Source organism: Camelus bactrianus, chromosome 16 (assembly GCF_048773025.1).
Source record: "Camelus bactrianus isolate YW-2024 breed Bactrian camel chromosome 16, ASM4877302v1, whole genome shotgun sequence".
In the NCBI taxonomy this organism is placed as follows: domain Eukaryota; kingdom Metazoa; phylum Chordata; class Mammalia; order Artiodactyla; family Camelidae; genus Camelus; species Camelus bactrianus.
Genome location: NC_133554.1, coordinates 30067567 through 30083904, shown reverse-complemented (window position 1 = coordinate 30083904; position 16338 = coordinate 30067567). Strand labels below are relative to the sequence as shown.

The window sequence follows — 16338 nt, the reverse complement described above, 5'->3', positions numbered from 1 at the left end:
TTAACATCCATCACCACACAAGGTTACCAAATTTTTTTGTTATTATGAGAACTTCTCAGATCTACTCTTTTAGCAACCTTCAAGTAGACAATACAGTATTATTAACTATAATCACCACGCTGTACCTTACATCCCCTTGGTTCTATTTTACAACTGGAAGTTCATACCTTTTGACTCCCTTCACCTATTTAACCCAGTCTATTTCTTTTTTTTTTTTTTAATCACATTTAGTCAACAATTTCCAAGCCATCTTTCAAAGTCATAGTAAATGTCATATATAGTATTAAGGAAAGAATATTTCCTTTTCAATAATACTAACTTGCAAAACCAATGTATTAAAGAAAAAAATCAGGGAAGAATATATTCTCACATTTGGGGAAACTTGTCTTTACAAAGGAGCCCAACCTCCACTTCTCACACTGTGACCCACCTGTGCTGCTCCCTTTGCCGGCCACCTGCTGCAGGACCACCTGGTTTGAGACCACCGGCTGCCAGCCCACCTATAGTGGTTCACTGTGCTGCCAGCCTTACTGCAGACCCAGCATGTGCTGCTCCCTCTTGGAGTAATCCCTCTCCAAAACCAGCTGCCATGCCGTGAGGAATGCAAGCAACACAGAAATGCCACATCAAGGCACTCTGGTTAACAGTCCCCGCTAAGCCCTGCCTTCAAGTCATCCTAGCCCAGGCACCATGCATGGGAGAAAAGAAGCCTCCAGAAGTTTCTGGCCCTTAGCCATTTGAATATTTCCAGCTGAAGTTATGGAGACGGCTTCTTTCTTAAACCTCATGATCCAATCTCTGTTAGCTTCAAGCTTTTCTTCTGCAGCTTCCTCACCTCTCTCAGCCTTCATAGAATTGAAGACAGTTAGAACCTTGCTGCAGATTAGGCTTTGGCTTAAGGGAATGTTGTGGCTGGTTTGATCTTCTATCCAGACCACTCAAACTTTCTCCATATCAGCAATAAGGCTATTTCAATTTCTCATCATTCATGTGTTCACTGGAGTAGCACTTTTCATCTCCTTCAAGAACTTTTCCTTTGCTTTCACATCCTGGCTAACTTTTTGGTGCAAGAGGTCCAGCTTTTGACCTCTCTCAGCTTTTAACATGCCTTCCTCGGTAAACTTAATCATTTCTAGCTTTTGACCTACAATGAGAGACTTAGTGACTCTCCATTGCACTTGAACGCTTAGAGGCCATTGTAGGGTTATTAACTAGCATAATATCAATATCATTGTGTCTCAGGGAATAGGGGAGCCCAAGAGGAAGGAAAGAGATGGGGGAATGGCCGGTGACGGGGTGGGGCAGCCAGAACACACACATCTTAAGTTCACCATCTTATATGGGAATGATTTGTGGCATCCAAAAACAGTTACAATTGTAACATCAAAAATCACTGGTGACAGATCACTATAACAAATAATAATAATGAAAAAGTTTGAAATATTACAAAAATTACCAGAATGTGACACAGAGACATGAAGTGAGCAAATGCTGTTGGAAAAATGGCACCATTAGACTTGCTCCACACAGGGTTGCCACAGACTTTCAGTTAACAAAAAATGCAAAATTTGCCAAGCATGATAAAGCGAAGTGCAGTACAACATGATGTGCCTGTATTTTAATCAAAATATCCCTGTACTTTTAAAATTGCTTCCCTACCTGGGACATAAATATAAATAAAGATTTAGTTATAAGCATGTTCAGGCTTGGCAAAACACTCTTTATAAAAGGAGGTTCAGATGTTTCATGAACAAGTTCTAGCAAACCTAAAGAGAGTTATTAAGTGCTTTGTTATTTAAACTGTTGCCAAGCATAGGAGGAGATACAAGACTTCCCAACACACCTTTTACACTTAACGTGTTTAAAACATGCAGTCTGCTTGTTGGCAAGTGGCCAGTGAAAAACTCGTGCCAGTACAACAGAGATAAAAAAGAAAAAGATAAAAAGAATAAGATGATCAAAAAAAAAAAAAACACTGCAAAATGAAATTTGAAGTTCCAAGTATGTCAAGAATTAAGAATTAAGCAAATTATTTAGGGAGATGTACCTCCTTAAAGTTACCATGTAAGGAACATTGTTGAAAATTCTATTCAAGACTGAAGTAAGATGCATTCCACCTCCCAGAGCCTCATCCTTCCTCCGACATGACTGAGAAATCTCCATGGAAGGTGTGGGGGAGGGAATTTAAATGTGGTATCCATCAAAATGTCATTTCTAGAAGACATTCCATCCATGGTAATTTTGCAATACCAAAGTCCCTCCCCCCACCCCCCTTTATTTTTTTCTTCTTCTTTTTAATTTTCTGTTTGGACTTCATTTGCAAAAAAATTGAATCAGTTATATTCTTTATTGGCACATTATCATCTTCAGTCCTTGCAAGATCGCTCTTATTTATTTATTTTTCCTTTATGTAGTTCTATATCAATTCATGTAATTCCTGCTCCCCTGATGCCCCATCCTTTCCCTATAGGCGGCTGTTTTATTCTGTTGATGCAAATTCTCCAGCAGGCAGCCTTCTCTTGGGTCTCCAGCCTGTCAGCCCACACTTTGGCCCCACATTACAGATTTGGACTTGCCAGCCTCCATAATTACATGAGCCAATTCCTCTCAATGGAGATAGATAGATAGATAGATAGATAGATAGATAGATAGATAGATAGATAGATAAATAGATAGATAGATAGACTGATAGGTCTAGAACCAGTCTAATACAACACCCAAGGAAGGAATCACTACTTCCTACCTACCCACTCCTTGTTCTCTTAGTGGTGGACAACAGATTTCCTTTAAAATTCATGTCATTACAGAAATGCCACAGTGACCATCCTCATACATGTCTCTTTATGGACCTGTGTGAGAATTTTTTGGGTTAGATACCTAAATCAGTTTGCAGACCCCAAGTCCCTTGATTAAAAGGGGGGCCAGATCCCCTTCAGGAAAGACTCTGCACCATTGCTGCAAGCGCACACTGTACATCTTTCTCTAAGCTTCCCCCAAAAGAAAACCAATCCAAAAAATGTTTAGATTCAGTAATTACACCCTGGAAATACAAAATTCGGTCAAAAGTTCCCTTAGACTAATTGTTTTTTCAACTGTCTCTTGAAAGTCAAAACCATAGCAAACACCTGCCCAAAATTCCTAAAGACTTTTTAACTTTATTTAAATTGGCCAATCAGATGAATTGATCATTAAAACCAATTTTAAGTGACTTAACCCTTAGTTATTCTCCATGGTCGAAACCTCATGTTTATTTTCATCTGTGGCTTCCCTGGACCAATTCTGGCTTTGGCTGCCCAAGTCTATTCACTGTCGGGGAACTGAGGCCACCCAACTCAAAAGAGCACTTGGTAAAGTGTAAAGGTTGGAAGCCAGGGCATTGTTTGTCCTCACTTCCTTCCAGCTTGAGCATCTATATTTCTAGACACAAACTACCCTTGCAGAGGAATGCAGACACACTGACTCAGAGGACCCAAGGTCATTGTGTTCAAATGAGAACTGAAGGAAATCAACATAGGGGTGTATTGAAAGGAATGAAAGCACTCTGAGAGGCTTTGTTATGATTAACCAGTCACGTTTTTATCAGCAGTTGGCAGCAAAAGAGTCTTCTTAACGACTTGGCAGCATCAAAAGAAAGAAAAACTAGAGAAAAGGTTTTTCTGAAATGAAATGATGACATCAGGAAACGCAAGCTCTAGCTTGGACCATGCTTGCTGAAAGGTTATCCTCAGTTAAGAAGGATCTCTTAGTGGCTGGACAAGTTCCTTCACCAGCACCTGGAGAGAAGAGGGGGCCAGATTCAGAGTAAAGTTAGCAAGCATGGGGTGGCTATGCACTTGCAGACAGTGGCAGACCTCGGAGGACGTGTAAAGAGTGCTCTCTCAGTGAAATGTCACTGTACGGAAGCTGGACTCCTGGCTGGGTTGGCAGGAAGTTGGCTAGCAGGTGCTGGCCTGGCAGACTTGGGGCAGTGGCTCAGAAGCGACTGGAACCTCCACTGGATGATTTGCCAGAACCTGTCACACAGAAAGCTTGTTGGCAGGAAGGGGATTTGCAGGCACTTTGATTGCAGGAAGTAGGTTCACCACAAGTTGGTTGGCCAGAAGGGATGGTGCTGCAGGAAGCTGGTTTGCAAGGGTTCTTTACAGAACAAGGGTTAGCCACTGGCTGGCAGATGAAGGTTATGGATGGAACTGGTGGGCAGTGAAGTGTCTGGCAAGGGGAGGAGAAACAGCAAGCAGGATTGCAAGAACCGAAAACACAAGGACACAGCTGGTGGGGCACAGGCACGCAGGGAACTGATTGACAAGACTTAAAAACGTAGCAGACAGGTTGGTAATAAGTTGATTGGCGGGGCTGGTCTTCACCACTAATGAGTTGACATGAACGTGCTTGGCAGCAAGTTGGCTGGCATAGACTAGCTGCACGGATGGCTGGTGGGCAAGGTGTTGCAGGACAGAAAGTTGCCTCAGAGCAGAATGGATGGCAGGACCTATGTCACAGCAGACTGTTAGGCCACAGGCTGCCTGGCATGACCCAGACAGGTAGACAGGTCCCTGGCAGGAGCTCTGTTGGCAGGGGCTGGCTTCACAGCACTTTCCCCGACTGCCGATGGTTTCTGAGCAGGAGGGCTCGCCCGAGCTAACCAGACAAGGAGACTGACCAGTGCCAGATTCACAGGAGCACCGCTGGAATGGCAGTGGCATTTCCAGGACAACAGCTATCCACCATGGTGCTGGTGCTAACCTTGCCAGGAGGTTCCAACCTCAGTATCCCTGAGTTTGAAAGACATCTGATATGTGGGGGCTTTTATAGTCCTTCGCTAGGGATGTTGGCATGATGGAGCATCTTTCCTTGTTATGGTTGCCACACATTTGCATACAAACATCTGATTAGGAGGATTCAGGAGCTTGGGAGATGTCCCCAGTTTAAAAACTCATCTGTTGAGTTAGGCATTTTCATGGCTGAGTTTGGGCTACCTTGCCACTGCTCCGGCTCTGGGATAAGCTGTCTCTTTTACAGCTTGTTCTCGGCCTCTCTGAAGCAGGCCTCTTCCCAATGCTAACCTCTCATCAGAAGGCTACAGCCCAGCCGAAACAGCCTGCTCCTCTGCCAGGAATGCAGTACCGCACCATTCAGCCAGGAAATGAAGCTCTGACCCAGTTGAGGGAGGCTGATATCAGAGGTGGCACACAGAAAATCAGGTAGTGCATCCCAAGGGACTCTGCAGTGGGGACCTGGTCATAGGAAGGAACCCTTTTGTGTTCTATTACAAGTTAATCACTAAAGGGATATTGCCTATAAGGTTAAATTCTAAAATACTTTTATTTAGCTCGTGGGAAGCATCCTGACCAGGCCCACCTGTGAACGACTGCAGGAAGAAAGAAATTAGCACATCCCCACTGGAGGATGACCAGAATGAGGAAATGTTTGACTACTCCCTCCTCTTTTAGTACAAAACAAGCCTGAATTCTAACTCAAGCAATGTGGTTCTTTGGGACACTGGTCCACCATCTTCCCGGTCTACTGGCTTTCTGAATAAAGTAAATCACTATTCCTTGCCCCAACAAATCATCTCTAGATTTATTGGCCTGTCATGCATCGAGCAGTACGAGCTTGGACTTGGTAACAACCTCTTTCTAGAACCTTCTTGTTTGGCTCTCCTGAAACTCAACTTTACTAGTACCACCAATAATAATAACACTAGTAACAGCTTCCATTTATAGCATACTTACTATGTACCAAGTCCTTGACCTTTTTTCATTGAATCTTTGCAGTGATCCTAGTTCATAGGTGCAATTGTCACCATTGTGGTAGATGTAGAAAAACTAACTCAGAGAGTTTAAATCATGTTCCCAAAATTATGCAAGTAATAAGGGATAGAAACAGAATTCAAACCTAGGTTGGGCCAACCCCAAAACCTTTGATCTTAACCACCTACTATGCCTCCCAAATTTGGAGGTGGGGAGGGAGACTCTAACATAATGATTGAAGGTTGACATTTGTGCAGCAGCGCTGGCTCAAGGGCAGGTAATCCAGGCCCTCTGCTGGGGGTCCTCTGCCCACTCTAGTGACTGTAACCATCAGCTAAATCAAACTGGTATGTGTACTTATCTCTACTTACCAATATATCTGAAGACAATTTTTTAATTTGGAAATTTAAAATTGCAAAATGTTTCATCAAGAAAGATTAACACAGCTTTGTAAAATGACTATAACTCAATAAAAAAAAGAAAAGAAAGAAAGATTAAACTCATGCTGTGGGGTAAGTGGCATATGAATTCTATAAATATAAAACACAGCAAGTAGCAGTGATATAAAGACATCTCTGCAAAGTCGTTTTTGTGTTAAATCAACTTCTTCCAAGAGAGATTCATGAGGGGCTTTGTGGATTCTTCCCCTCTTCCTTTGGGCTGGTCCCGGCTCTGCATCACCAGCAAATTTCAGCATCCCACACTGGTCCACATCCTGGCCTGTTTCACGCTGGAGGTACATGATGGAATGGAAAGATCATGGCTTTGGGACCCAGTAGGGCTAGTCTTGATTTCTGGCTCTGCCACAAACTCACTTTGCTGGACATGTTAGCTCACTACCCAAGGGTTCAAAGTACTGAGTGTTATGGGCTGGGAAGAGCTCAGTGGTAGAATCCATGTGTAGCATGCATGGGGTCCTGGGTTCAATCCCCAGTACTGCTATTTGGAAAAAAAAAAAAAAAGTACTGATTGTTCATCAATTGTATGGCTATTGCTCAGGTCACTTTTATTATTATGGTCTGCCTCACAATCATTGAAAATGCTGGAAACTCTGGAAACTACTTTTCAAAGTACCAGTTGCAAAATGCCTTCTCCTTGCGTTCATTTTAAAAGGAAGAGAAATTTTTCTGATCACAGTGGTGCCTGAAAAATCCTCACCCTGGTCATTAAAATGCCTTTCCTCTGCCATCGCTTTTCACATCACAGCATCGATTACTTCTTTTGTCCTCCCATCTCTTTGCTGTTCATTTTAGCATCTTGCAAACCCTGCACTGTGTTTTATTCCTAAACATCTACATCCCAAAGCTCTCATCTCCCAGGAGGAAGTACTGTTGGTGTCACCAAATAGGTCAGTCAAAATGGGAACATGAACTTATTTGAGAAACCATGCAAATTTCAATCTGACAAAGATGCCTATATCTTATACCCATACATACCACTTTCATTGTTTCAGAGCAATCCATTTTTACATCCGCTTTTCTCTGATTTTGCACTTGCCTCTATTCCTCTTAAAGAAAACACTCAATAGGCTGGTAAAAAGGGTACAAACTTTCAGCTCTAAGATGAATAAGGACTGAGGATCTAATGTTTAGCGTGGTGACTATAGTTGATAACGTTGTATTATATAATGGAAATTTGCTAAAAGAACTTGAATGTTATCACACACAAAAAAGATAAATATGTGAGGTGGTGGATATGCAGATGAATTAGGTGGGAAGAATCTTTTCACAATATTATATACATCAAATCATCACAATCTATGCTTTCAATGTCTCACAATTTTGTCAATTATCCCTAAATAAAACTGAAAAACAACCCTCCCAGTAGAAAGAACTTTCATTTTGCCATGGTGCAAGATGGTAAGGACATCTGGTGTACCACCAGGAGTTGTGATCACATTAAGCTGTTGTGATTTCATGTTGGTGCATGAAAACACAAACTTGGACAGTACTGGGGTTTGGTGTGTTACTGGCTGTGATTATGCTGAATTTTGTGTTTGTCATTCCCCTGTGAATAGATAGATACAGATATAGAATATATATATATTTGTATATATGTATACACATGTCTACTCATACATATGTATATGTATGTATGTGTGTGTTGGTTTTGACCTTTAAATATGTATGTGATCTCTGGGGCTTGTTCATATCAATCAATATCACAGTAGTAAGGTTCACCCATTTTGTTTCATGTAGCCTTTGTCCAGGTGTCTTCACTACAGTGTAATAACTATTGTGTGAATGAATATACTACAATTTTCTCATCTCTGTTGATGGGCATTTGGATCATTTATCCTTCAAATTCTTCATCTATAAAATAGGGAAAAAGAAATCTTATTTCACAGAATTGCTGTGATTTACATGAAATACTGAGTCTGTGCTGGGATCAGAGATTTAAAACCCTTGCCAACTCATCTCTTGACTCTGGAAGGAAATGGAAATAAATCCCAATGGCCAAATGAGAAAGTAACTCCAACACCAATGTGTAGGATAAGTTTCACTTTTGACTTTCTCCCTCTGCCATTGTCTAACCCAATGGTTCTCAAACAGGGTGATTTTTGCCTCTCCTCCCCAGAGGAGATGTTTGCCAATGTCTGGAGACATTTCAGGCCATCACCCTCAGGGGGCCTCTAGTTGGTAGAAGCCAGGGATATTGCTTAATATCCTACAACGCAAAGAACAGTCCCCACAACAAATAATTATCCAGCCCAGAATGTCAGTGGTGCCAAAATTGAAAATCCCTGGGCTACCCCCTCTTGTGGTTAGGATAGCCTAAGCTGCACCTTGAGGACAAGGGGTAGCCCTTCAGTCTGTGCAGTAAATGCAAGGGGTGACTACTTTGAAGAGACTCTGTCCTTGAGGCTTGTAAGAGGGTATGGATGGGGTTTACAAAGAGTGTGTCTTCTAGGGAATAAGGGAACATAAATCTCTTGTACAATAAATCCAGGTTACATTCCTTATTGTAAATATGACCCCCTACTTGGTTTCATTCCACTGTGGACCCCAAAGCCATTGGCTGCCTCCTCAGTCTCCCTATATCCAAGTCCATGTTCCTCTATTAAGCTCGCCACACCAAGGCAAGAGGGACATCCCAAAACCACTGCCCTGCATATAGTCCCTCAATGCCTTCATGTCAGCCCTGCACCAGGCCCCTCTGTCTAGCACACAAGGCCTGACAAAGGCAGGTCACTGTCTACTTATCTGACCTCAGAGCTCACCACTCCTCTAAGCACACCTCTGCCCAAGATTTGCCTAATGAACAGTTTGCTCACAAGCCCCATTCATTTGCACATGTTTCCTCTGTCTGGAAAGCTCTTCCTTCCTGGTTTCCAACCAGTTAATTCCTACTTGTACTGAAAGACGCAGCTTCAGCATCACATCCCCCAAGAATTCTTCCCTGTTTCTCCCCATGCCCTGCTGAGTTCCAAATGCCCTCTGCCCCAGGACTTAGCACCACATGAGTGGAACATAGTGGTCATCTCTCTGCCTGTCTCCCCATCAGAGAGTAAGCCTCCTAAGTATGGGCCTAAAACTTTCGTCTTCTCGTTCCCAGAATCTGACATGGTCCCTGGCACCTAACAGCTATCTAATAAAGTTTGTTGGGTGGATGAGTGGATGAATGAAGCTGCTCTCAAAGATGGAACAGGTCAGCTGATGAGAATATGGCACGAACAAGAGAGCCGTGAGAACAGTGCGTCACTTCAACTTAGCCATGTTTATTGGACAGGTAAATAGCTTGATCTCATGGAAGAGGTCCCCAAGGAAGAGGGGCACACATAGCGAGGGAGCACACGCATGAAGACAGAAAAATCTGATGCCAGGAGAGAGACTTGAGATGATGTAGCGCAGCAGCCTTTTTCAGCCTATGGGCAGCAGCAGACAGGAACCTGGGTGTCCCCCTCTCGTGCCCAGGAGGACTTCATTTGGACCCTTAGGAGACTGACATTTCTGGTGAGTTCTTTGAAGCATAAGCAGATGGTGAGTGATAATGCAGAAAGAAAAAGATTCTACGTCAGAATGAGCTTTGGGGAGGGCAGTCATATTTTCTCTGTAGCCAGAGGCATGCACTACAGGGATTTGTGGGCAGAGGCCATTTCAGCAGTTAGCAGGCTTGGTGGCAGCAGGCTGGCTTGTTGCGGCCTCACAGGTGGTTGGGTTGGTGGGCTTGTCCTCAGTGGGCTGGGAAGGATTGGCCTCTGAGACCTCTGTCTTGCAGGGTGTTGAGTCAGCACAATCCGGTTGGCTGGAAGTAGACTTTTTGCAATCACGTTTGCAGGTGTCAGTACAAGACAGGTGGGTGCAGATGGGACGGTAAGAGACAGAAGTGATGCAGGCCGGGCGGCGCAAGATGGAGTAACAGGGGCGAAAGCAGCCTGGGCGGTAGGAGATGGACGTCACATACGGCTGCCTGTAGGTGGTGGGTCCAGAGAAGAGAGGGCGGCAAATTGGGCGGTAGGAAATTGAAGGAGTGCACGGTTGTTTGCAGGAGCTGGGTATGTAGAAAGTTCGAGAGCAAATTGGCCGGCAGATGACAGATGCAGAAGACCCTGGGCGGCAGCAGAGAGGTCGGCAGGAGGTAGACGGGCAGGAAACGGGCTCACAGCAGACAGACTGGCAGCGCTTGACGACATAGCCGATGGGTTGACATGGCCGGGGCACACAGACACTAGGTGAGCAGAGGCTGGGCTCGGAGCAGATGGGTTGGCAGAGGCTAGAGATGCAGTAAGAGGGCTCTTGGCTCGTGCTAGAGACACAAGGTGGTTCGCAAGGGCTTGAAACACAGCAGACCGGGCGGACGCAGACAGACTCACTGACCAGAGACACACGGGTGGTTGGCTGGCATATGGGCTCTGAGCAAGGTGGCTCACAATGTGGCTCACAAGGTGGCTCACAGCAGACAGACTGGCGGCCATTGGCCACAGAGCGGACAGATGAACAGCAGCTAGGCGTGGGGCACACTGGCTGACAGCAAGCAGGCTCACAGATCACTGGTTGGCAGGAACTTGGCCTGGTGCAGACAGTCGGACAGTAGGTGTGCTCACAGATGACTGGCTGGCAGCAGCTGGGTCTGCGGAGGATGCTCTGGCAAGTAGTGGGCACACAGAGGACTGGTTGGTAGGAAGGGGCCTCGCAGCACACAGGCTGGGCACAGCTGTTCACCTGACAGGTGGGCTCACAGATGGTGGCCTCGCAGCACACAGGCTGGACACAGCTGCTCACGGGACAGGTGGGCTCGCAGATGGTGGCCTCGCAGCACACAGGCTGGACACAGCTGCTCACGGGACAGGTGGGCTCGCAGATGGTGGCCTCGCAGCACACAGGCTGGGCACAGCTGCTCACGGGACAGGTGGGCTCGCAGATGGTGGCCTCGCAGCACACAGGCTGGGCACAGCTGCTCACGGGACAGGTGGGCTCGCAGATGGTGGCCTCGCAGCACACAGGCTGGGCACAGCTGCTCACGGGACAGGTGGGCTCGCAGATGGTGGCCTCGCAGCACACAGGCTGGGCACAGCTGCTCACGGGACAGGTGGGCTCGCAGATGGTGGCCTCGCAGCACACAGGCTGGGCACAGCTGCTCACGGGACAGGTGGGCTCGCAGATGGTGGCCTCGCAGCACACAGGCTGGGCACAGCTGCTCACGGGACAGGTGGGCTCGCAGATGGTGGCCTCGCAGCACACAGGCTGGGCACAGCTGCTTACGGGACAGGAGGGCTCACAGCGCTGCAGGCCACAGCTGGATGATCTGCAGCTATCTTGAGTCACCAGTTGCCAAGTCCGGCTCCGGCAAGAACTGGGCAGGCAAACAGGCCCTCCACAGCTCACCTCAGTGGAGCAGAGGGAGACAGCTGGCACAGAGGGGCATTTTCTAGAACAGCAGTTTCCAGGCATGGTGGAGGTGCCTCTGCTCCCTGGTGAGTGCTGAGAGTTTGCTGCCTGATGGAGACAGCTCTCCGAGGCCCTCACTTTTATACCCGCTCCCTGGCACATGCTGTTTTGAGCCCCTGCATCTTTTCCTCATTGCTGTTTGGGCCAGTCTTCACAGAAACATCTTATTAGCCAAGCTTTGTTGATCTGGAAGTTGTTGATATCCCCATAAAGAAGCTGTTTGTTTACTGATTTGCTAAATTTGGAATCTTTGAAGCTTCAGGTCCTCTTGGAATAAGCATCATCACCTCCAAGCTGAACAATCTGTGTTTCTGAGCATCGTGAATAAGGGAAGAAAGGAACTTATAATTTCACCATCTTCTAGTCCTCTGCACCAGGCCCTCAGCTGGACACAGGGGATGCCCACATGAATAAGTCCTACTCACCCACACTCACAGATCTCATTCTCTAGTGGGCAAGCATGCAAGCCAACTCGTTGCCATGCAGTGACAAACTCAACAATAGACATCAAGGGTTAAGCAGAGAGAAACAGTGATGAGCTCTGTGGGAGAGGGGATATCTGGGCTGCATTTTAAATTACTGCACTTTACAACAATGATCTCATTTCAAACCATCAGAAATCCCTGGAAGCAGGGATTCATCTCTTCTACTGCACCCCCATAGGTGAAGAAAAAGAAAGGGAATTAGAATCAGAAAGCCTGTGGCTTGCTAAAAATCACACACAGCTTGCCACCTAATGTAGGGCTGCTTTTCTTCCTCTTCATCCCATCCAGACAGACCTTTCTCAAGAGCCATATAGGCACAGCCTACAATGCTGTCCTCCAACCTGTTCTGTGAGCAGCCCTGCCCTAGAACACTGGTTCTGTCTATCCCCAGAGAGCACTTGACTTAGCCTCTCTGCTTCTCCTCCCTCCTTTCTTCCACTCACTCCTACCTCAAGCATTCAGCAGTGCCCCAGAGTCCTTGCCTTTGGTGATTTTAACAGCTCCTAAAAGAAAGACACCTTTGAGACCCCAAGAGTAAAGAGGAAGGACAAGAGATCTTTTGCAAAGACATTGTAAGCAAACGCAAAGAACAAAAATGCTTTCTTAAAGCATTTTATCAATGCTACTGCTTAGGTGGGGTTAAAAACAAACCCTAGGTTTCTAAACACCAAGGCCTGACATCCTTGCTGAATGAAAAACCTACCTTGCTTCTGCTATGTTATTTCAATATCAATGCACTAGGCATACTCTCCTTTGGAAGAGCTGGACCATTGTGCCAACCAGTCATCATCCTCCCTTCATTCATTAACTTATGCAATCATTCATTCAGTTTCTCTTTTATTCATCCATTCAGTTTAGCCATCACTGGGTTCTGCATGAGGGATATGAAAAGAATGATTTGCAATTCCGGCCACAAGGAGCCCAAATTTAGAAGAAAGACAGATACATACATAAGTAATTATGGTACAGTATACGTACAAGTGCTACAATACATGGATGCATGAGGTGTTACAGGGCACCCGAGAGAAACATCTACATGGTTTTGGGGAAGTTAGGGAAGGTTTCTCAAGTAATAGGATGGCCAAATTGAATCCTCAAGGAAGGAGGGACAGTAAAGGCAGGAAAAGAGTCAGCTATGGAAACCAAAGACACAAGAGCATGATACATTTGGGGAGCAGCAAAGGGTTCTATAGCCAGGATGAGAAGTACAAGGGGGAAGGAATGGTGATTGGACTAGAGGGTTACTAGGCACTCATGGAAGGCCTTGTGGATCATGATCAGAAGTTGTGTTTTGTACTGAAACCTGGGAGTTTTAAGCAAGAGAATAACTTGACCAGATTTGCCCTTTGGAAAGGTCTCTCTGGCTGTGGAAAAGGGATTGGAGAATGAGAACAAGTCTGGAGGTAAGGAGACCATTGAGGTTCTGGGGAAAACTTCAGGGTGACAACCTAAACTGGGAAGTGCCTTGAAACTAGAGCGACATGAGGCAGAACTGACAGGACTTTGTGGTTGAAAATAGAAAAAATAGGAAGTGACATCCTTTGAGATGTGACTCTCAGGCAGTGAGGAAAGAGGACTTTTGGACAGCTTCACAAAGTATAAGGCAGACTAGAAGCCCCCAAGACCCTGATCCCCATCTTTCCAGTTCTCCTTACCATCCACCTCTCTTCCTCAGCTAAGCCAGCAACGAAACTTTAGAGGGAGATAGCTCTCCTCCCAACATATCCCTTGTAAACTCTCTCAGTGGAGAAATTTACATAGCATCATCTGTTATGCTGGAATATCCTCTCCTCAAACAATCCTTCCCTGCTAAATGAAATAAGCCACTCTTAACTATCTAGCCCATTCCTACTTTATTCTTCCTTATAGCTCTTTTTCCCCCTTGACATTATCTGAGAACCGGGAAAGCAAGGATTTTGCTTATTCACTGATATATACCCAGCACCCAGAGCAATGTTTGATACATAGGATGGTCACAATTAATATTTATGGAAAGAATGAATGAGGGCCTCTGTGGACAGCTAGGAAAGGGCAATTCCCTATCAGTAATTCAAAGAAATTACTACCCTCGACTCACCCAACTGGGAGACCATGAACAAGGAAAGACTCAGCTGCTCTGAATCACAACCACTCGGTGAAGCCCCACTGGCCTCTTGACAACTTTGTCCCCTTGGCACACTCCTGCTCTGGCTGTGGCTTTGTTAAAGAGTCAGTTTTCAGTGTGCTAATTCCAGCCAGATCCAAAATGATCTGAATAATAAAGTCTGAAACTGAACCAGAAAAAAGTCAAATCTTGAATGCTCTCCAAAAGCAAGACAGTACTAAACCAGCTGGGATTTTTAATGAAACAAAAAAAAAGGAAAGAAGAAAGAAAGAAAGAAAGAAAGAAAGAAAGAAGAAAGAAAGAAAGAAAGAAAGAAAGAAAGAAAGAAAGAAAGAAAGAAAGAAAGAAAGAAAGAAAGAAAGAAAGAAAGAAAGAAAGGAAGGAAGGAAGGAAGGAAGGAAGGAAGGAAGGAAGGAAGGAAGGAAGGAAGATAGGAAGGAAGATAGGAAGGAAGATAGGAAGGAAGAAAGGAAGGAAGATAGGAAGGAAGAAAGGAAGATAGGAAGAAAGGAAGATAGGAAGAAAGGAAGAAAGGAAGATAGGAAGAAAGGAAGATAGGAAGAAAGGAAGAAAGGAAGATAGGAAGAAAGGAAGGAAACAAGAAGATCTTCCACTACACACTTGCCAGAATGGTTAAAAATAAAAAGACTGACAATACCAAGTGTTAGCAAGGACATGGAGCAGTTGGAACTCTCTGACATTGCTGAGGGGAACACAAAATGGTACAGCCACTTTGCAAAAACAGTTCGGTAGTTTTTTATGAAGTTGAACATTCACTTACTATTTACCCAGCAATCCAGCTCCTGGGTATTCATCCAAAATAAATGAAAACATGTCCACATAAAATCTGTACATCAATGTCCATTGCAGCTTTTTTCATAATAATGAAAATAAAACAAAACAAAACAAAACAAAACAAAACTGGAGACAGCCCAAATGCCCATCAGTAGTTGAATATTTTTCATGTAGTTTATTCATACAATGGAATACCATTCAATAAAAAGAAATAAACTATTGAGAGTGCAGCAACATGGATGAAAAAAAGTGTTATTCCAATTGAAAAAAAAATCACACTGTATGATTTCACTTATATGAAGTTACAGAAATGGCAAAGTTTATGGTAATATAAAGCAGACTGATGGTTGCCTAAGGTTGGGGTGGGTCGTGGGGAGCATTACCTGCAAAGGGGCACTGGGAAATTTGGGGGATGATAGAAAGTTCTGTATCTTGAGTGGTTACTTAAGTATATACAGTTGTCAAATCTCATTGAACTGTACACTAAAAATGGGAATACTTCATGACATATAGATTAAATTACATATAGGTTACTTTACTATATATGGATTATAGCACAATAAAGTTGACTTATGAAAAATGAAAGAGAAAAATTTTAAAGGTAAAAAAGTAAAAACACCGTAATCCCAGTTTATTTATAAAGATGCTTAGAAGGAGTGTGGAAAGATATGTGCCAGTAATAAACCCTAAATAGTAATAATTCAGATGGCAATTATTTCTTCTTTATATTTTTCTGTATTTTTTTCATATTTTTAGAGATCATTTTTATGCTTATAATCAGAAAAAAAGGTTTTGTTTGTTAAATGAAAGAAACATTGTTTTGTGGGAATGAGAATAAATACTGTTCTCCCAAGGCAAGAGCAGAATTAGTTTTGTTCCACATGTAACTTAAGATTATGTTCTACCTGGTGGGAGGCAGGTGGGTAGGGGTGGGTAATAGCTCAGTGCTAGTGTGCCTGCTTAACATGCATAAGGTCCTGGGTTCAATCCCCAGTACCTCTGTTAAAAAAAAGAAAATCATGTTCAGCCAAAGGTTGAATTATCTTTTTAATTTTAACCTTCCAACTGGACTCTCACACACCTGGGTCAGGCCCTACCTCACAGATACACACCACTCTCATACCTGGAACTCAAGCAGAAGAAACACTGCTGATCCCAGGACAAGAAAACCTAACCCAGAAAAGGGAGAGGAAGGAACTGGACTTCCCAGAATATCCTGGGTGTTCCCAAGATTTGCCACAGGGATCCCTTCCATTCAGAACCGAGCTTGTTTTATCAAAGGATCCTCCCCCCTGACTTTGCCCGAAATTTCTAAC

At 44.4% G+C, this 16338-nt stretch overlaps 2 protein-coding genes across 2 annotated transcripts; both read right to left on the bottom strand.

The window, feature by feature from the left end:
• Nucleotides 1-3972: 3972 nt before the first annotated feature.
• Nucleotides 3973-4703, bottom strand: KRTAP29-1 (keratin associated like protein 29-1). The gene is given in 2 exon segments (XM_010968042.1): nt 3973-4487; nt 4490-4703. Coding segments are annotated over 2 exon segments (729 nt in total).
• Nucleotides 4704-9452: 4749 nt separating this feature from the next.
• KRTAP16-1 (keratin associated protein 16-1) lies at nt 9453-11708 on the bottom strand. The gene has a single exon (XM_010968024.3). It carries the CDS (start codon nt 11639-11641, stop codon nt 9848-9850), a length of 1794 nt encoding a protein of 597 aa, XP_010966326.2. The 5' UTR covers nt 11642-11708; the 3' UTR covers nt 9453-9847.
• Between the last annotated feature and the right edge of the window lie 4630 nt (nt 11709-16338).